Source organism: Manis javanica, chromosome 11 (assembly GCF_040802235.1).
Source record: "Manis javanica isolate MJ-LG chromosome 11, MJ_LKY, whole genome shotgun sequence".
In the NCBI taxonomy this organism is placed as follows: domain Eukaryota; kingdom Metazoa; phylum Chordata; class Mammalia; order Pholidota; family Manidae; genus Manis; species Manis javanica.
In genome coordinates this window covers 97,641,168-97,662,299 of record NC_133166.1, presented here as the reverse complement: position 1 = coordinate 97,662,299, position 21,132 = coordinate 97,641,168, and the positions used below count along the sequence as shown (strand labels likewise).

The 21,132-nt window shown below is 34.0% G+C and overlaps 1 protein-coding gene across 9 annotated transcripts in view; it reads left to right on the top strand.

Annotated features, from left to right (window-relative positions):
* The window catches only part of RCOR3 (REST corepressor 3), a 46,645-nt gene extending 26,632 nt beyond the window's left edge, over positions 1-20,013 (top strand). For 5 of the 9 annotated variants that reach the window (XM_037015385.2, XM_037015383.2, XM_017642879.3 and 2 more), the window contains 4 exons: positions 1,199-1,276; positions 8,898-8,955; positions 16,718-16,959; positions 17,419-20,013. In XM_037015385.2, coding sequence (XP_036871280.1) covers positions 1,199-1,276; positions 8,898-8,955; positions 16,718-16,959; positions 17,419-17,763 — 723 coding nt within the window. In that variant the 3' untranslated portion in view covers positions 17,764-20,013. Of the gene's footprint in view, positions 1-1,198; positions 1,277-8,897; positions 8,956-16,351; positions 16,485-16,717; positions 16,960-17,418 lie in introns of those variants that run through there. The other 4 variants (XM_037015388.2, XM_037015387.2, XR_005060574.2 and 1 more) reach the window with 3 other exon arrangements.
* Positions 20,014-21,132: the final 1,119 nt, after the last annotated feature.

Here is a 21,132-nt window from a genome sequence, read left to right as displayed (position 1 = left end):
TTTGATTGTTCAAACTGGAAAAAAAAAGAACCCAGAAAAAAAATGACCAAACAAAAAAACCTTAACTCTTAATATAGAGATTAACAGTTTTGTCAGTGGAATAGTAATTTTAAAAGTTGGCATTGATCAAATTCAGGTTCTACCTCCTGTATCCATAGCCTTGATAAGTTTCTTAACTTTTGTATGCCTTACCTTCCTCATCTGCAACTTGGTTACAGTAGAAGTAGCATCAGTTTTACTGTAGCGCTTGTTTTAGCAACATGAATCTGTTCCAGCACAATTGATATACTAGGGAACAATTGGAGCATAATGGAAATTTTGTATTTGCATGTATGTGATTTTGTCAGTGAAAAACTATACCTAGCTAACTGAGTATATACCCACATACTTCTAATGTGTACCAGCACCCTCAGTTCACTGTGTGTCATGAGCCATACACGCCACATCTGGTGTTAAAACTTCTCATCTTATGTCAAATAACCCTCCTTCCCAGAAACTCACAAGTTGCAGCTATTTTGATGCCCACTTCCATAAGCACCTTCGGGTCTTTTTCAAGGTGAAGTACCATCTTTATTGTAGCATTTGTGCCTTTCTTTAGCATTTGGAATATGTAAAACTGTGCTCATTTTTATTGGTTCTATCTTTTCTTATGTGTCACTGATGAAGTTTTTGAGTCTTGTGTCCCAAGCTCCTTTCCCCAATAAATTTGTGTTATTTATGGTGTGATTTTGCATTGCGTAGTGACTTTTATGAATGCATTTGTCAGGTTATAGCAAACTGATTGTAGTTACTTCACAAAGTAGTTGTGAGAATTAAGTGATTTATTATATATGAAGCATGAGTAGTGATGTTGAACATAACAAAGACATAATAAATATTATCTACCCTTATTGTTACTTGATCAAAACATTATATGGTAATGAGAAACATTAATGGAGTTCAATTCCTATATATACCAGTTGTCTGGTTATAAAAGACATTGTTATAAGATAGTCAAATACTATGATTTGTAAAACTGTACCTATTAGATATATATAAGTTGGTATGACTATCAGTTGAATAAATGGTATATCCGGAGTGTCTGCCCTCCTGAAATAAAATTTAAGAGGATTTTGGTATATATTCTCTTCAATTATTGAATACTCATAAACTCACCTAAATACTGATCTGATTTATATTTTGGGTTATTTTGTTGAAGGTTCAGAATGCTAAGCAAGTAAACAGTGCACTTAAACAGAAAATGGAAGGTGGAATTGAAGAATTCAAACCTCCTGAGGTATGTTATTGAAGAACCTGTGTGACTATGATGAAATCTTGTTTTTGAGTTATCTAGTGTTCAGCTACTATTTTGGTCACATGTATTGTTAATACTTTGAAGGTTTCATAATATGGATGATTTTGTTATGTCTCTGTTATATAACTTTTATAGTCTTTTGAGATGTGGCTAATGATTTTAAGTGAAATCATTTCTTTCCCACCCTTAGTAATTCATATTAAATGAAATTATAGGAAAAATAGCTATATGAGTAGGTCCAGTGCATGTGGAACCAGAAGGTCATTGATGAGCAAGCCAGTACATTTCTGGGATTATAGCAGTGTTTGCTCAAAGCTCTTTCTTACCTGTGTGAATTGGTAACACAGAAGAAAAAGATCCCAAGAATAGGAACTAATTTTTATAATTTTAAGAAATTTTTATTTTAATTTAAGAAATGTGTCTTTTGGTTCAGAATTCTAATTAGGACTTCAGTATGTGGACTTAACATTTCTTGTACTAATATCCCTGAAAATATGAAATCTAAAAACAAGATACAGGTTGACCATTTTCACAAGTTTATTTGTTTTTCAGCTAAAACCTAATATGTTTTTGATATTTGTGATAATTACAGGAGTACTTAAATGCCTATAAATTCCAATCAAGTCTTTTTACAGAAGCTTCTATCATAAAATCTTTTCTCTTTCTTCTCTTGGTAAAAAGACTCTTAATTATGTTATGCTTCCTCTTATCCTGGACTTGCCTTTCTAAGTATGTAATCAAATGATTTTATTTGGTCCAAATGCAATGATCTTCCCCCTCAAATCACAGGTTGACTGAAATATTTATAAATGAAATACGTGTGAGAGGCTGGGGTAGGCAGAATAGTAGTGCTTCAGAACTGGTGCACCATATGCCATCTCACTCCTTAGAGTCTTTCAGAAAGGCTCATTATGAAAAACATGGGGTTTGTTTGTTTGTTTGTTTTGAATACTCTCTTTCAAGAAGGTTAGGTAATGGAAAAGAATAAAATATACATAGACTAATAATCTCATTCCAGTCCCACAGGTAAACTGTCAAACATTCTAGTGACATTTATTTACTTAAAGACAATGTAATATAAGTAATGCTACTTTACTTTATGTTTTATTATTGCAACAAAATTTTTTAAATTTTGTATTGAAATTTAATTATGCATTAAATGTATAAAAGCAAAAGGCTTAAAATGCCTGTAATTCCATAATTTAAACATTAAAATTAAAAATGTAGCAGGTATTGAAAACATTATGAGATTATCATAAAAAAGTTTATTCCAGTGAATTTGAAAATTTAAACAAAACTTAGAAATTCCTAGGAAAGTAGGTCTCACCAAGATTGTCTTAAAGAGAAAGAAAATCTGAAAAACTTCAAATCATTAAATAAAATAAAGGAACAATTAACATTTTTCTCAGAAAATACCAGGCCCAGACTGTTTTACAGGTCAAGTCTACTGAATATTCAGGGAAATGATCATTCTAATCTCAAAATTTTCAGAAAACTTGTAGGATAGTCTCACTCATGAACATTGTAGAAAGTGCAACCTGAAAGTGCAGTAACCTTTATCACTCTCCTATGTCCCATATAGGATATGCATTTTGCATATTTCCTATATGCTGCCTCACTGATGTCCCCCTAAACCCAAAGAAGTAGATGAAACAAATACTTTTACTTTGCATGAGGAAACTGAGCCTCAGGAAGATTAACTGACTTGATTAAGGTCATGTATTTTATTAATAGGGAAACTCTGGCTCTAATGCAGATTCTTAGAACTGAGTGGAGTCCTAGGTTCATACCATGCTGCCTCTTTCTTTTGGAAATTTTCATTTCATGGCAAAATTATACAATAGAGTCTCACATTTAAATGCAATTTTGGGGTTAGAAGTTATCAAACAATTATTACATCTTTTGATTTGTTGTAAAAAATAATGCTCACAAAGTGAAACAACCAAAATCTTAATAGCATACCATCCATACATTGAAGTCTGAATATTACTTTGAGATTGATTTATTGAACTCCTATGACTTGGAAAATGTATACATATTTTATTATCTAAAAAGTTCCCAGAATATATTTATAATTATTATATTATTCCTATTGCTTTGCAAGGGAGAGAAACCTGAATTGATATAATTGAAAATATTACATTAACTGTCATAGTAAAGACCTTGAAAAATCGTGTAAATATTTAGGTAATACCTAACTTAAATTTCTACCTAATATCTAATAAAAGAATTGTATTAACCCTTGGAACAACAGGCTACTAACTGATAAAACTACTGAATGATATAACTCAACTGGAAGTAAACAGTTACAGAGATGCTTTACTTATTCATTTCATTATAGTTATTTTCATTTTGGGAAAAAAATAGTGAAGAAAGTCCATTCACTTCCATAAGTATTTGTTGATCACCTGTGTCATGTAAAGCACTGTGCTAAGCATTGTGGGGGAAGAGGAAACACACAAAAATTAGGAAGAAATGGATTTTTTCATCTACTTTTAAAAAACAACTTAGTCTAGGTGTTAGAAGACAAACTGAGTAAACTTGGATGATAGATTTATATGTAAAGAGCTACGGAAAACACATGCTCATTATTCATTCTGGCGAGCACTTTCAGGGAAAGCTTCCCTGAGGGGTATGTTTTAGCTGAGGTTTGAAGGATGAGTAGGATTTTTGTATATACGGAAGGGCAGGCAGAGGAATGATGTGAACCATGATGTGGTGTTGAACAATACATTCAAAATATAAATCCAGTGGGGAAAAATAAAAGCACTTTAAAAAACCAGCCAACAGGTGCTCCCTTAAGCACTTGCTATATGTTCATTATTGTGCTCATTACTGTTGAGAATTCAGGGGAAGTGTGGAAATTTTTCCTTAAGCATATTGTTTCCTTACTAAGGCAAACTTGGATGCAGACATGCTATTAACAAGGTTGAGTTGGACAAAGACTTCTTTGTGATGCACATCAGTGGGCACGGGTCAGAGTACAAAAGTGTGTGAAAACTACTAGGAAGAGAAGTGTGTCTCTTAAATCAGATGAAAAGACCCTGTAGTTTCTTCAATACTGGGGAGGGCTGGGTATCATTTTGTTATAGGAAAGACCAGCAAGTGATAAACCTAAAGAACATTGCAAAGTAGAAAGTAATGTGTCCTTGAAAGTATATGAGAGTGTTGGGGTAGTGGTGGCATGTTTGGTTATGTTCTGATTTGTTTTGGGAAGAGGTAGGTAGGTGGGGACAAGGAGGTTAATGAATCCAGAAAAGAAGAAACTAAAAACATAGTGCTTTTTGAAGCTAGAAATTTCCCCATCTCTGGATGTTTTCATACATATGTGGGTGACATCCTCTCATTCTGGATGCTGAATGGAATTTTCACCATTGGGTAGAAGGTTTAGCTGGTGACCTTTTCTAATTCTTCCAAGTCAGAGATTATATGAATCTACTACTGACAAAAATGGAAGTATGTGAAACAAATCAATTTAGCAGGGAAAGGATGAAGTAAAGATGCTGAATTCACTAATGATGTCATAGACTGTTCTAGAAGGCTCTTTGAAGCCTTTTATTATTACTGCTACTACTACATATAGAATTGTTTTATATTAATATTTTATTATTTTTAAAACAACAGTATTTCAGATGGGGATTTGCTGTAGAAGAATGTTCTCAGTGGTACCACCAAACTAACTACAACTGCCATACAGTTTTAAGTTCCTAGATATATTCGACTTGTCATTTCCTTAAGTTAAATTCCTACCAAAGTTTCTTGGATTTAAAAGAGAATATAAAAATTAGTAACTTAAAGGAAGGCCACATATTTAAACAATTTGGCCCTGCTTCTCCTTTAGTCTGTCCCTTCTCCCATCGCTTCCATTGTGTCTCACATAGACTATTTCATTCCGTACAGTTTCAGCTACCCCGCTCCCTGCATCTTCCCACTGAAGTCTCTTCTTAAAGGTTAAAATTAGTGCTAATGACCAAATTCCACAGTTTTAACTCATTTCCCTTGCTTTTTTCTGGATTCTTGACATAGATGACGACCTGTCTTTCTTCCTTTAACATTTGAGAGTCATCTCTTTTAAACTATTATGTTCCCCTCTCAACTGTAATTTTCCATTCTTAGAGAAATATAGGCATTCTCCAAGTTTTTATTTTCAGGATTAATTTCTCTCTCTTCTCTTTGGAAATATACAGACTCATCACTTCCTATATTAACGTCACATCATATATTTAAATGACACAAACTCAGCCATATTCAGCCAAATAAAACAGAGTGTGTTGACTAGTAGCAAGGGCAGTGGTGCCGGCAGTTATGCCTGAACTCTGTTTACTGAGCGTGTGCCCCAGAGTGAGCAGTGAGTTGCTGGGAGCTGTGAATCCACTATTCCGGTAGTCCACTTCAGCTTCCGCACGTCTCCTTTGGGAGCATCCCCTTCAACTGAGTGAGATTCTAGTATTTAAAGTAACGTATTTATATTTCTCATTCAGTACTACCCTGAGTTTGGGCCAAAGGCTTCCTCTGGGATGTAACTGATAAGCTAGTGGTCCACTCCAGAGCTGGAGGAATACTTACTTGGCTTTGTGGACTTCCTGAGAGTTTGTGTGCCTATTTCCATGGCTGCCTTTGTAAGAACATTTCAAGATTAATTTTGAAAAAAAAAAAAACTTCTAAAAAATTCACAGGCTGATTTTAGAACTTCACATCTGAATAAGATATGACTCCATTGTTTTTCCTCATAAATACTTGCCAGACCCTTAAAAAATGTGTTTGAATAGATGAATCTATTTTAGCCTCAAGTGGAATGTGAGCTCCACCTGAATGTCCTGTCCCATGCCTTATTTTTAATGTATCCCAAGTTAAATTCGTATCTTAGTCTGCCTTTCCACAGCTCCCAAATCAACGTATCTTAACTTGTTAGGTTAACAGCACCTCCCTTCTCCATTTTCTGGATTTAAAATCTTAATCTGGCTATAATCCTATCCCTCTCTCCATTACTGCCTGACACATTCACTGCTGCTTATTGAATTTACTGGAATTTGTCAACCTTGATGTTTATTGCCCTTCTAAAAGTAGTCCTTACTTTATTTCAGTTTAAATATCACCAATTTTCTAGGCTTATTTATCACTTCTTCTAACACAAATCCTGCTGTTTCCTGTACATGGTATGTCCTCTCATCTTTGTAATTCCAGAAATTTCTGTTCTAAACCCATTTCAATCTCCAGTCCTTCCAACTTTCCTTTTACCCCATTCTAGTCGTCATGACTTTTTCTTTTTGTCTTTGAATCCCCAGTATACTCTGTACTTTAAAATTTTAGTAATAGCTATTTGTGTTCATTCCATCTCCTGTTTTTCTGTAAAACTGAAAGTTAAGTTTCATAGTGCATGTTATTTTTCTTCATTTTTTTTGTTCCCTTTTCATTAGTGATACTTTTTCCTCCAGTTTATGCTTTTCAGGTTTGACAAACATTGATTGATCAACTTCTGTTTGCTAAGAGCTATGCTAGATGTTTTTTACATATATTCTAAATTTAATCCTCAAAACAACCTTTCAGTGTAGTATTACAGATCCTCAGTATCCAAATAAATGCTCGTTAATCGAAGGGATGTATGGAAAGCAAAAGTTGCCAAACAAAACATTTATTAATGAACTGAGCACTTAATAATTAGGCTGTACTCACCAATTATCCCTAAGAACTCCAGCTGTTACCTGTCGCACCATCACATCTACATCCTTCTCTGTTACTCTCTTGCTAATACAGTGCAAACATAGCACAAACCAAAATGAAGTTTTAAACTGCAAACGATGCAAAACTTCATGTAGTCTATAAAAGTATACTAGACTGGCATTAATCATTTGCAGAATTCTTGACAGATGGGTATCTAGCAGAATTAACAACTGTAGAAAAGGATGATGACTCACCAACAAGCATTTCAAGAAATAATAATTTGAGTAACAAAGAATTAAGAGAGGCTCTTGAGATAATTGTTGAAGTCTTCAAAACAAAAATGACCCACTCTATGCTCATGTTGTACATTTCATTATATAGTCAGAAAAGAGGCCAAAAAATAAAATTAAAGCATATAGGCAAAATCATTAAGTATTTTTTTAAATGAACTACTTTTCATAATAGATGTGTATTTCAGATTTAGTTGAAATCAGCTCTTCATTTTTTAACCGTTTACTCTGAAATACTTGGACCTGTTTTAAATAGGTTCCAGTGCCAGTCAGCTTAGGTACCTGGGACCTCTTCCTCCTCTGCCTTCCACAGCCCAGGAAGTATCGGATCGCCTGGGTATCAACTCAAATATTAGCTCCTGCTCCGTTCTTGTTGTTCTCTTTTTGAGAAATACATGTTTAAAATTTCTAGATTTTCTTCTGTCATCTCCTCTTCTTGTTTTTCTTCACTATTTTAGCCTTGGTCCACCCTTTCTTACTACTGCTGCTTTATGTCCTGTAGCCCGTCTTTCTCTTTACCTTTTTACTGTTGTCCTTTGCCTGGTCGTCAGTGTCCTGACTTTGAGGCTTATCCACTGCCTTTGCCTGGTCTGCCTTGCTGTCCCTTTTTAACCTCATCATCTGGAATTCAGTGCTTTCTGTTGTAGATTGTTAACTTTTTCCTTTCTTCTCTAATATTTGTTTTAAATTTTGTTATTTTTTAAATTTTGTTTCATTCTTTCTCCTAAATGCTTATTACCTATACCTTTTCACTCATGGTGAGAAAGTTGCTGTTACCCAGAATATCTGTGTACCATAGAAGCTCTAATTGCTAAGACTGTGAGCGAGATAAGACTTAAACACCCCTTCTTAAAGGAAGCCTTTCTGTTTTGCCCAGCAAATACACGTCCATGTATTACCACATCAGGACAGTTTGTGCCGCAAACCTGTGTGGGCTGGGTGTACTTATCTCTGTCTCCATTTTACTATCAAAGGTCCTTGCTACTAGTCAGTGGTATACATTAATGAAATTTGATTCAGTGTTAATAATGTAATATTGCCATAATAAAAATTCTAAACTTTGGGTTTTTTTTTTTTAAACAAAAATACTGGGAGAAATGTGGGAGGTCATGGGGAAAAATCTGTTCTTATAGTCGGTCACTTTCTGCTTCAGAGTTTTAAGGAAGTATTCTAAGACTTGGGCCTCATCTACAGTTCTGTTCATTTATCTAACACTGCTTTTCGTGGAGTAAGGATAGGCTCGATCTAAATCTGAAGAGAAGAAATCTTAGAGTCACAGATCCTCTGTAAAGAAAATAAAGTCTCTGAAATGTTTAAAACTAGGCTAAAATTAACACAGTGTGTGATAGGAACACTGTAGTTGGAAAATGGGTGACTAGGAGATTTTCTCAGTTTTAAAACCTCTGTGAATAGAGCCTAAATGTGAATGTTGTTCATTCTCGTATTGTACATTTCCCTTTCATTATCTTTTTGTGTGGATAAAAGGTAACTCAAAATATATTTCTTAATCCATATAAAAATGGAATCTTCAAAAATCAGAGTTTTAGTAATCTCATGTCTGTGATTTGGTGAGAAGTTAAAAAAAAAGTAAGCACTTTGGAAAGCTGTCTGTCTTCATATCCTCATTAGGAAACTTCTTTTTAATTTTGTAGTCAAATCAGAAAATTAATGCCCGTTGGACCACAGAGGAGCAGCTTCTAGCAGTGCAAGGTATATTAAAGATAAGCAGTTATTGTTGTTGATAATTATTTAACTTGTCATGAAAGGTGACTGTCATAGTTCTTCCCTTCCTTTAGAAATGGATCAAGAAAGAGCTCTTGTGTTCACCACAAAGTGCTGGTGACCAGGAATTCTGTTTTGTACTTGTGGATGTAACGTACTGAGCCTGTGTGCATTTGGGGTCCTGAACAGCACATAATGCGCTCTCAGCACTACCTAAGTGATGGTAATGATGTGCTTGAAAGAGTCATACAGTCTCTCTGTGCCTCTGCTTCAGTATTCGTGCATTAAGGTCATTCTTACTATATTAGTCATTGATAACTCATTGTAAAAAGCATAAATAAACTGTTATAAGTTTCTGGTTTCTCTAATCACTCTGTATAATAGTATTTCTCTTTTGATAAATGTCAGGTACTGAAAATATTAATGATATGCTTAACTTTCAGTGTATCATAACCTAAGAGAGGTGCCACTGAATGCTTAGAAGGCTGACTTTAAAAATAATATATAAATAAATAATATATATATATATATTACAAACGAGTTAAGAGATGTATCAAAAAAATATGAATGCTTTGTTGAATTATATGGCAGAGCATTTTTTGGTATTATAAATATCCATAGGCAAACTGGAAGCGTTATAAACTTGGATTTTCTCATGTTTGAATTATTTAAGGAAGAGTAAATTGTATATTTTTATTCAGTGTTGCAGATTTTTCTTTTCCCTTCAAGATAAACTATTTGCAGGACTGATTGTATAATTTTAAGTTTGGTCTATAATTTTTTCTTCTTGACTGAGCCCTCTTTGTAGTGAGTAACTTTTCTATCTAGGTTAACTACTCTAACAAGAGTTGGGCCCCAGTAAAACATATAAGTATACTTTTAAAATTTTCCAAATATTCAAATATAGAGAATATATTGAACTCAAAAATGTTGTGTAAGTATCATTCAGATGTTGGAATAATGTAATTGAAGATTGATTAATAGATGACTCTGCAGTTTGGATTAGAGTAAGAATTACCCAGCCAGTGTGATCAGAAAGTCACAGGAGGGCGCCGGGGGATGGTCAGCCTTCTCGTTGGCCTGTACAGCATAACACAGTCATAGCACACATAGAAGGACTTGCTCCTGTGGGGGTGTGGGGTGTTCCATGTTCCTTGAGCCCGTCTCTAACTGTAGAACTAAGTTTCTGAACAAGTCAGAACAGACTTTAAATAGCTTATAATGTTCAATAATAGCTGTTTTAGAATTTAAAACTTGCAAATAAAATTTTTTATTAAAAATTAGTGGTTTCAATGGCTGCTTCATATTCATTCAGAACTATGAATTACAGCTGGAACAGAACCATTGAGTAGGCATTGCTATTACTGATTTAAAGCCTGTGTTTCCCGCCCTTGTAGAATATCCTATAGACTTTAACTGTGGTTTCTGGTATTCAGTTACTTAAAGATTGGTATATTAATTCTGTACTTTAGTATAAGAAATTATCCCAGTGAAAGGATTTTCTGAAGAGAATTGCATAGAAAAATCTGGGCTGATGTTTCTCTGTAGAGCTCTCAGGATTAGTTACTAGTCTGCAGCACTTCTTTAAGTGGTAGAGTCCATTGACTCTTATAGCTGAGTTGGATATTCTGCAAAACTGTATTCAAGGGAAGAACAGTGGCAAAGTTTACATAGTTTAAGTTGTATATGTGGACGTTATCTCAGCTTATAAATATTAACAAAATGGAGTATTTATTGATATAATCAAACATTTCCTCTCCTGAGGTATATTCAGTATTCTTATGCATATTTTAAAGTAACATTTAAAAACTAAATTACACTAATGCAGCAGTTCCTACAGAAATATGCATATTTTAGGATTTTGAAAGCACTTTCTTAATATGTTAATGTCTGTGTTTATTTTGACTCTTGGTGTGGAATTCTTGTTTTCACTTCAGGTTTTTTAGTTTTGAAGATTTTTTTTGTTGTTACATAAAACAAAACAATATAGGGCTATTTGTGTCCAAAATAGTTATTTTAAGGAGAGTTTAAAAGTGCAGTTTTTACCTCATGTGCCCACACATTTATATAAGGTTCGGAAGTATATCTTATAAACAGTATAATCATATAATGTCACATGTACTTGAGTCTCAGTGTGGTTAAGGTACATAATCTCAGTTTTCCTTTTAACATACATAGTTTGCTAACCAGAAGTATCTATCTTAGCAGGCAGTGACTTTTGTTTTCTTGTTCTTTTTAACACTTACTATGATAAAACTTTATATGATATTTTCATGGCTATTTCAGCTTTACAAAGCAATAATAAATTATGTTTTGATTTTAACATGTTTTAATTTATGTAGCACTTTATATTTTAAACATCTTACATATATATTCTTATTTGATACTCATTATTAAATGCTTTATTTTATCTTGCTCATAGTTGACTATTACAGTAACTTGAAGATAGAAATATTGACTCTAGTGTCATAGTAACATTTATAACTCCTACTACTAGGTAACTTTTTTGAGTAACTCTTTTAAAACCAAATAGATCTATTAAGATAAGTTCCTAGGGCTTAGGTATATATTTCCTACTTTACTTCCCACCTAGTCCTAGTATTGTTAACTATATACTAACCATTTATATAAATATTATTTTAATGATAAATAGTTAAGCAAATAAATAATAAACCCACTTTCCCTTCTTTCTCCCTTATTTGGAAGGGAGAAAAATCATGTTCAGACCAAATAGGAATGTCTGTTCATACTTGTGTAATCTGTCACTTTGTTTATTTTAGTTCTAACTATGTTATAACTTTAATAACATTCTTCAAAAGTCCCCAGCTGGAATATTATAAATATCACTAATTTAATCCTCCTAAAATGCTTGCTAAGAATGGTATTTCTACAGTTTCTGTAATCTGTTCCAGCCTTAGCATCTAAGTTTCCTGTTAAACAAATTAGTAGTGAGACCAGTTACAGTCTTCACATATTTGTGTTAATGGTGAAATATGAAATATCCCAATTTGTAGCTTGTGGCATATATATAAATACTTTTTTCTCAACTACAGTGCTTCTAGAAATTATCCTAAAATCAATCTTTATATTCATATGATAAACATTATTATTTAGCAAGAATTATGAAAGGAATTAGATTCTATATGTATTTTTTTTCATGTAAGATAGAACATTATTAGCTGTTTTCAAACAATACATTTAAATGATAGTGCAAAACATTTACTCTTCAAAGTGTATAGAGACAGAGGCATGGTATACAACATTTGCCATTTTTATTTTAGTTCTCCTCTTAAATGTATTCATTTTGTAGTCGTTAGTATGAAAAAATAATATGTTCCCCAACTAAAATATTCGTGTTATTTTAGGATAAACAACAAAAAATTGTTTCCAGTTGTATCAAGATGTCAGCTTTAATTTTTAGTTTTGCTGTTTTTCATATTGCCTGCCTTCTCATAGAAGAGAAGAAAGGATAGAACTATGTTCAAGTGGGTTATGCTTACAGTTAAATGTTAGCTTCTCTCCCTGTAGTTCATTATATTCCATTCGTTTTTAGGAGAAATGAAAGTTGCAAGTCTAGAAACTGTCTTCTAATTTTATCTCTTACTTTTTTAAAAAGCTAGAATGGCTCCTAAAGTAGGGAAAAAGAGATTTGGCAGTTGATTAAGACATAGGGAACCCCGTACATGAATGATCAAAAGGAATTAGAGATAGGCAATTCATACCATTCCACCTAAAGGGAACTCATTTGCTTTAGAGAGTTTCTTCTTCTATAACAAATATCATAAGAATGGAGGCCCAAAATTATACTTGTCAGCCCTCTGATGCCCTAACTTCAAATGACTAATGACTCAAAATTCCCGACGTTTTTGTTACGGAATTTAACTTACAACAAAGTGACATCATTTTTACCTTCTTTAATATGAATTCTTTAAGAAATTTACACAAGGTAGAAAGAAATGCGTGTTCCCAGATGGTTTGAGTTTAAAATTAATCTCTCATTGATAGAAAGTAATGACGTCCCTGGAGTTTTTAGATGTCACTTTGTTCTTATTTCAAAAATAGATTTTCCGATTATACTAAGTATATGCACACTTTAAGAAATTTTTCTATAGCAAGCAGGAAAAAAATCCCCCAAATTTCACTGCCTATAGGCAGCTTGCCACTGTGATGTTTTGGCTTTTTTTCAGCGGGTGGCAGGGGAGGGTAGTCCAAAATCAGATTTTAAAAATAACTTTTTAAACATACCAAAAGCAGATTTACAATATCCCTTTTATCTAAGAAAAAAAAGTCTATAATCTGATGTCCAGAGTTGGGAAACACCATATTACAAATATTTGTGAAGTTACTCTTACTAGCCAAAGCTCAAAAAATATGAATGTATGCTTTTTTGTTGGGTAATATAGAATATTGATTGGAAAGTGTGGGCTCTCATAAAATGTAACAATAACACAATATCCTGTTACATTTTTATGTTAATTCCCAAATAAAAACTTCAAAAGTAAATGTTAAAGATTATATGGTATCATCTACCAGCATAGGAAACCAAGTTGTTTCATTATAACTTTCAAATGAAATCTAGAAATTTGACTGAAAAACAATTTTTTTCATCTTCCTGGGGAATTTATACTTCACCGTTCTAGAGTTCTCTAAAGTTTTGTTCCACTAATCTTTGAAAACTGACCTCTTGCCCTGAAGGTGGGAAATTTAATTTAAAACCATGTTTCATATGAACCATATTCAGGAAGAGAGAGACTTAATCATTGTATTTAAGTCCCTTGCTGATAAAGCAGTCATATGGCCTTGTTTATTATAAACTGTGGAAAAAGAATTAACCACCCTTCCTCCAGGTACAAACTGGAACTAGAGCATCTCTGATGTCATATGTTGTTAAAGTTAGTTGCTCTGCATGTCCTCCAAAAGCCTAGCTGGGGATGCTCTGAAGGAGCAGTCCCCTTAAATCTTCCATTGATGGTTCCCTACAGTTTGCCCCGTATTAGCCACAGTTTAGAGCTTAAGAATTCCACCTTCTAACCAGAATGTGCTGTTGAGCAGCATCATTGGGAATATGAAGGTGGTAAAGAAGTTAGCGGTATGTGGTTTTGGGGGTTTGGGGAAAAAAAATCAGCTGTATTCCTGAGCACTTCCTGTGTATTCAGCATTGTAGATAATGCTGGTTCTGATTTGCATTCAACAGAACAGTACTTCCCACCCTTTTTCAACATTGTGGCACACAGAGAAAATTGTGAAGTTTGTCACAACACATGGGAGCAAACAGATGAGGCTGCTGTTGTCCAAGGAAACTGCCAGGGAGCACGCGCTCTTCCAGACCCTGCTTGGCCGTTCTGCAGGCTGAGGACATTGATATCTGTTCTGCTCCTCTAGTTTTCAGGACATGACTGGGATACTCAGCCAGACTATGGAAGTCTGCAGTGTGATCTGAGCCTTAAGATTTTGCAGAGCAGTTAATGCAAGACTGGCATACATGAATTAGTAATAAACACACCTTGGTGACTCAGAACCTAGGTTACTTGGAAAAAACCCTTGATATCCTAAGTATTTGGGAAAACTAAAGCTCCTTATGGTAACTGATTTTGGTTCTGGGGCCTGTACTTCTGGAAATATAACAATATTAATGACAAGGTAAAGTCCATTGAACAAGAGGAAATAAAATGAAAGATTAAAAAGAGCAGAGTCAGAAGAAGAGGGGCCAGTTATATAATGGAGTAAGACATGGGGATAGCTGGTAGGTTTTGGAAACTTTTGCAAATAAATAAATAGGTGTTTTGAGGGTTGTAATATCTTCAGACTTGGAGTCAGAGTTAGTCTTAATATGACTTCTTGCTAGGAATACAGATCTAATCCTAGATTGATTTAAGGTTTTCATTTCTAAACTCATGTATTCAGTAGGTTTGGTCATTTCTAGAATGTAAATTAAGTATCTCTTACGAAAATTAGTGCACTGATAGAACACTGTGTCTGATTTCTGATTAGTAGTTATATTTCAGTGCAGCAATCCTCAAATGAGTTGCTATTTCCCAAAATATAAGTAGTAGAAAAGTATTTGAATATATAGCAATAATTCCTAATATGAAATAACTTTGGATTTTTATTGCCAAATAGACCCTCAGTGAAATCTAGTGACCATTAGAATTTATAGGCAGTTATGAAATTCAAACTGAAAATCAGCTCATAGATTTAAAGAGAATATAAATACATTTATGTTGCTAAAATACTGTAAATAATTATTACTTTATTGTTTTACATATGTCTTTCCCTCTGAGAACAGAGCAAATGAGCATAGTTTACAAACCCAAACTCTGTATAAAAAATGGAATATGGTTATAGCTTAATAATATCAGACCTCCTGCCCAAAATGCTGTAAGATGCAGGAATTCTCCCATGGAGCCAAGCCTATATTCCCTTGAATGTAGCAAGAGATACCTATTCCCAAGTCAATATAAATAAAGGCAGAATTTTAGAACAGAGATTATGCTATATCATGATGGTGCTTTAACATAATTGAGTATATCACACCAATAGGTATTAGTAAGAATATATCTAGCATTTCTGCTGGGGCATCAACATATCATTATATTATTCTCCCACTGTGATTATATATATGTTGAGTTTATTTAAAGCCCCATGTTTCTGGCTGCTTAGGTTAATTTACAGACTTTAATATCTTAAGTATCAGTATTTTTTTTTCTGTCTCATCTCTGTAATTAAAAGAGTTGCTGTTTTCTGATATTTTTAAAAGCAGTTACCAAATTATAAAATTAAAAATTTGACAACTTTCGTATTTTGAGCTAAATGCAGCTCTTTCTAGAAGAAGCCAGTTAAGGTCATTTAGAATTCCCCTAAGAGCCAATAATTATACATCTGATTATATAAAGTCAATTTAAATTCTGTTGACTCTCAAATCATAAGTCAAATACTATCCTTCATTATAATAAAATTTCTTTAATGAACAGTTAATCCCTGAATTAAAGGTAGTGATGATAAGGCAAAGTACTCTACAAACAGGCACTGCTATAACCATATTCTTTAGGCTATAAAGCATAGCTAGGAATCCTACATACACAGCCTTTCGAGCTTCTAGATGAGTTAAAAATCCAACTAACTCTGAAAAATAATTTCCCCTTTTTTTGTCCATCAGATTGTGATGATTCTCCTGCTTTTTATGTTTAAATTCTTACCTCATTTCTGTTTGTTGGTACCTGGTAAGATAGGCAAGTAATCATGTGGAAGTTGGTATTAAGACCAGAATTATACTGCTTTTCTTAATGGGGGAACCCTAAGACTACTCACTCAGTCCATTGAGGGGATAAAAGAGATGGCTCATTCCCATCCAGCTTTGTTTACAAACGGTGTTGCTCAAATTTAGGTGACTGGCTACTAGGGAAATAAATGAATGTGGAATTGAGGATGGAACAAAGAATTCAATGCTTTACAATAAATGGACTGTATTTGAGAGTTCAAGAGAGGATTGGAGAAAATAACTGAGTATGTAAAAAATGGTAAGTTTCTGATTGTTCAGTTGAAGGCAAGTGGCTGGCTCGATGAAATAACATAATTGATAGTTTTCATCTGTGACCCTGATATCTTAACCTCTATCTCAGAATTGAGAAATGAGCAGAGTTTTGTCAGAAAGGATTTTCATTGCTGGTATCTTTTGTGTGTGCATGATGTATAGTACACACAGCTCTCCTTATTGATCCTTCACAGGTGTATTATTTACTTTGCCTTCCAGGTGTCCGCAAATATGGTAAAGATTTTCAAGCTATTGCAGATGTAATTGGCAACAAGACTGTTGGCCAAGTGAAGAACTTCTTTGTAAACTACAGGCGTCGGTTTAACTTAGAGGAGGTATTGCAGGAGTGGGAAGCAGAACAAGGAACCCAGGCTTCTAATGGTGATGCTTCTACTTTAGGGGAGGAGACAAAAAGTGCTTCTAATGTGCCATCAGGGAAGAGCACTGATGAAGAAGAGGAGGTGTGTTTGTGTATGGGATTCGAGCTGCTATGAGTTGAGGAATCATCATTTCGTGGTGTTCTGTAAGGTTAATTTGTCAGAGGACTCGTATATGAGCATGAAAGGTTGACAATACACTTACTCAGTGGTGCATCTCTCGTGACTCTTAAGTCATAATGACATGCTAAGTTCTGATCCTAGAAGAATGGAGAGTGTATTGTTCTTTCATAGTCTTATTTTTATTTCCAGTGTTAAGCTGTTTACTAATAAAGATGCCTGTTTGGTAGCTTCGTTGCTTTTTCGGTTTTTGGTTTTTTGTTTTGTTTAAAATAAAAGAAGCTTCTGCTTCCAAAAACACTGGTGTTACGTTTTTGTTTTGTTTTGATTTGTTTGTTTTTCCTGTGACAGCCCAAACTATATTGTATTACGTTCACTAGGAACTGTCATCTCATACGTGTATTTTTGTTTCCTCACCTCTAGGCACAGACCCCACAGGCTCCTCGGACTCTGGGTCCATCACCTCCTGCCCCATCATCCACTCCAACACCAACAGCCCCCATTGCCACTCTGAACCAGCCTCCACCACTTCTTCGTCCAACACTGCCTGCTGCCCCCGCTCTTCACCGGCAGCCTCCTCCACTCCAGCAGCAGGCTCGGTTCATCCAGCCCCGGCCAACTTTAAATCAGCCTCCACCACCTCTCATTCGCCCTGCTAATTCTATGCCACCCCGTCTAAACCCAAGACCAGTGTTGTCCACGGTTGGTGGTCAACAGCCACCATCACTTATCGGAATTCAGACAGATTCACAGTCCTCACTGCACTAAAATTATATTGGACAGAGCTGCAGTAACCCTTCACCCCATCATTATACCAATGCTCATCTGACTGTTGCAAAAGAGGAAAGAATAATCAGTAATCCTTCCTAGATACAGAGGCTGCGAACTAGTTCTGTGGCATCGGGCTAGCATAAGTGGATGTCTGAGAAACTTTTTAGTTCACGCAACTGAAATGTTATACAACAAAAAACCTACAGTTAGCCTCCTTTCTACAGCATATACATTCAGCAACATGATCTCATAAAAGGAAAAAAAAAAGATAAAATATCCTATATACCAAGGTTTTCTGATTTGTTTTTACCATATTTATTTTATTGAGATTCTTTATATTTCTGCCTCTTCATAGTCAAGGCTCTTTACAGGAATATTGACTTACGAATTGTGAAAACTCCTTAAGTTTCTTAAGGGTGTTTGAATTTTTTCTTTTTTCCTTAATTTAATTTTTAACAACATTTTCCTATGTTAGGAGTGCAAGAATAAATAGCCTGCATTTCAGATTTTGACAGATGTTCATTTGATGCATATTTAAGAAAAGAGAGCTACATATCCCTTGTTTTAAAAAATCTTGCTTTTTTTCCTAAAGGAATTTTAATATATTCCTTTAAAAGAAAGCAATTTAATCAATTGCAAAGCAATTATATGAAACCACAAAGAATGTACTGAACCTACTAACCTTTAACATACAGTTTAGGGTCCTTGTTTAAAGGTCATTGGCCTGTCTCAGTAATAAGAGGATCAGAATAATAATTTTACATTCAAATAAGGATTATTAAGTTACTAAAGTAGTATGTCTTTAAGTTCCTTGAAAATGGAGTTAATTTTGATTTTTTTTTAAGTTTCTAAATGCTGTCTGCTTTTAACTAGTAGTTGCCTACATCTGGGGACTTTAGAAGAGAACTATCTTTTGTCAGTTATGTGGAGATAGTGGCTATGGAAGCATTTATTTACAATACCTTTTTTTGGGTTTAGGTTCTGAAAATTGCCCTCATTATATGGTCTGCATTTAATATAAAGGAAGTTTTCTTGATAAATCTCTATTGTACTATTTGGATACATTTGTGTATTCCTTGCAGCCAACCTGTGCTCGTTGGTTTGGTTTAGGGTTAAATGATCAACATCATTTCATAAAATAAATTTAAGGGTTTGTTCTGTGTTATCTAAAGATGTATCAGTATATTGTCACAGTTGTGCTGTTAAAATACTAAGACTTTTATAAAAAAACATTTCAAGACTTCTTAATTCAACACATAATCATTAAGTACCTACAAAGAATATTTTACAAGTGATAGTATTTCAACAATGTGTTACTAATATTTTTGATACAGTGATTTCATATTGGAATCATGACTTGTGCAATGGGACAGATGGCATAGATTGCTATTCTAGTGGAACTTAAGGCTAAATGTTTGCACATTTATATCCTCATATTTAGAACTACTTCATGAAATGTTTAACATCTAAGGCCCTAATTTATGTTTTGAGAAGTCATACATTCCCAAATATTGGAAAAATAGTCCATACCATTGGCTCTAAAGCCTTTTAAAAGAGCTATAGACTTATATCTATTGGTTAGTTTTAATTTTGAAGTTTAGACCACTTCTTTCCATAAAGACCTTAAGTTCTGGTATAAACTCTTCCCAGGATGTGCCCTTTCTTTTTCATTGGATCATCTTAAATGGTTCCTGTCCCTGGGTTGTAATGGTCAAATCTGATTTAAAATGTTCTTAATATTCAAGAATTTATACCCATTTTTTTAGTTTAAAGCCACGGGAGATAGTTACATATCTTAATAGAAAATATCTAAAGCATTTTTTAAAGTACTTAGATTATCTTGCATATGTGCATACTCAACAGCTTTTATTGTCTTGTCTCTTGTCAGTAGACCTTCAGTATGCAGTATGGTGGGGTCTGCCAGTCAGGTTGGTCAGCACCAGCATCTGTCCAGCTGTTAAGTATATTACGATTCATTTAAAATCTGTTCTATCCCAACTATGGGCCAAGGTGCTGTATCTGAGGGATGTGCTGTAATTTGATTTATGTACACTAGAGCACACAGTAGAAAAATCTTAGCTTCATTAGTAATATGACACATGTATATAGTGAGATGTCTTTATCGTGTGCTTTGCATATTTTGTAAATATTATGCACGTCATTATTTTTCTTTTTTGTTTAAGCAGTGTTTGGCCTGGAAGAGTGATATGCTTGCTGCTTAATCAAAGGATTAAAGAGTTAAAGATGTCTATGTCTTCTATTTTTATATAATCTCATGTTGTATGAGGAATTTAGGACCTCTTCACTGTGAAACTCTAAATACTGATTTTTATAAAAAAGTAGAACCTAGAAGTCTTTTAACGACCATTTCATTAATTTCAAGGTTATCATTTTTTTAAAAGAAATCTACACCCAAGTATTATTTTTTCCCATTATATAACTAAAAATAAAACTGTTGATTCATCTGGTAATATTAATGAAAAATATTTTTTCTATATGATGTAGTTCCAGGGTAATATGGATGGAGGTAAGTTATCAAAACTTTTCCTTAAAATCTTACAAATAGGTGAGTATAAGGTAAAAAAAAGATGAAAAATATGAGATTCTGTCAATATAGGTCTACATTCTTTTTAGGAAGAGATAGGAAACAAGCAAAAAGATGTAACAGGATTTTCACAGATAAAAAGAATGTTGCAAGTACTCTGGTTAAAGTACCAAGTTTAGTTACTAGATATGTTATTTTCATGTTTTTTCCTGCCAGAAGAATATTTATTACCCAGAAATATTAATAAATGCTGATAACATAACACTGGAGTGTCAGGGTCTCCTCAAAAAGAATAATCCAAAGCAGGATCTGTCCTTCTCTTTGTGCTTCCCCAGAACAAATGCTGAATACATTCTGATTATAGGAAACACAAGGAAAATTGAAATGTGTATTCATTTTTTAGCTTAGACATTCATTATAAATACATCACATAAGATAGCAGAGTAAGTGAATACCGAAAGAGTCCGAGAATCAAGTTTGAGGAACCATGCTATAGTATAAAACATCTAAGAAACTACCTCATTTTCTGACAGCCTTTATGAGAGTATACAAATCACTTTTCTTAGAAACAAATAGGTCACATGTAACTCCTCCCAACTTAAATCTTTAACAAAACTTTAACTGCCTTAGTGAAGGAATGTTGTGTAGCAATAAATTTTAGTAGCAATGGAGTTTGGGAGTAGAACATTAAAAGGAATGCCCCTAGATGCGTAAGTTGGTGCCTAAACAGCGTGTGGCCTTATCTGCCCTTTTTCTACTCTCAGAAATCCTATACACTTAAGGGAGAAACAGTGAGACCAGAAATTAGTGTTGGATCAACA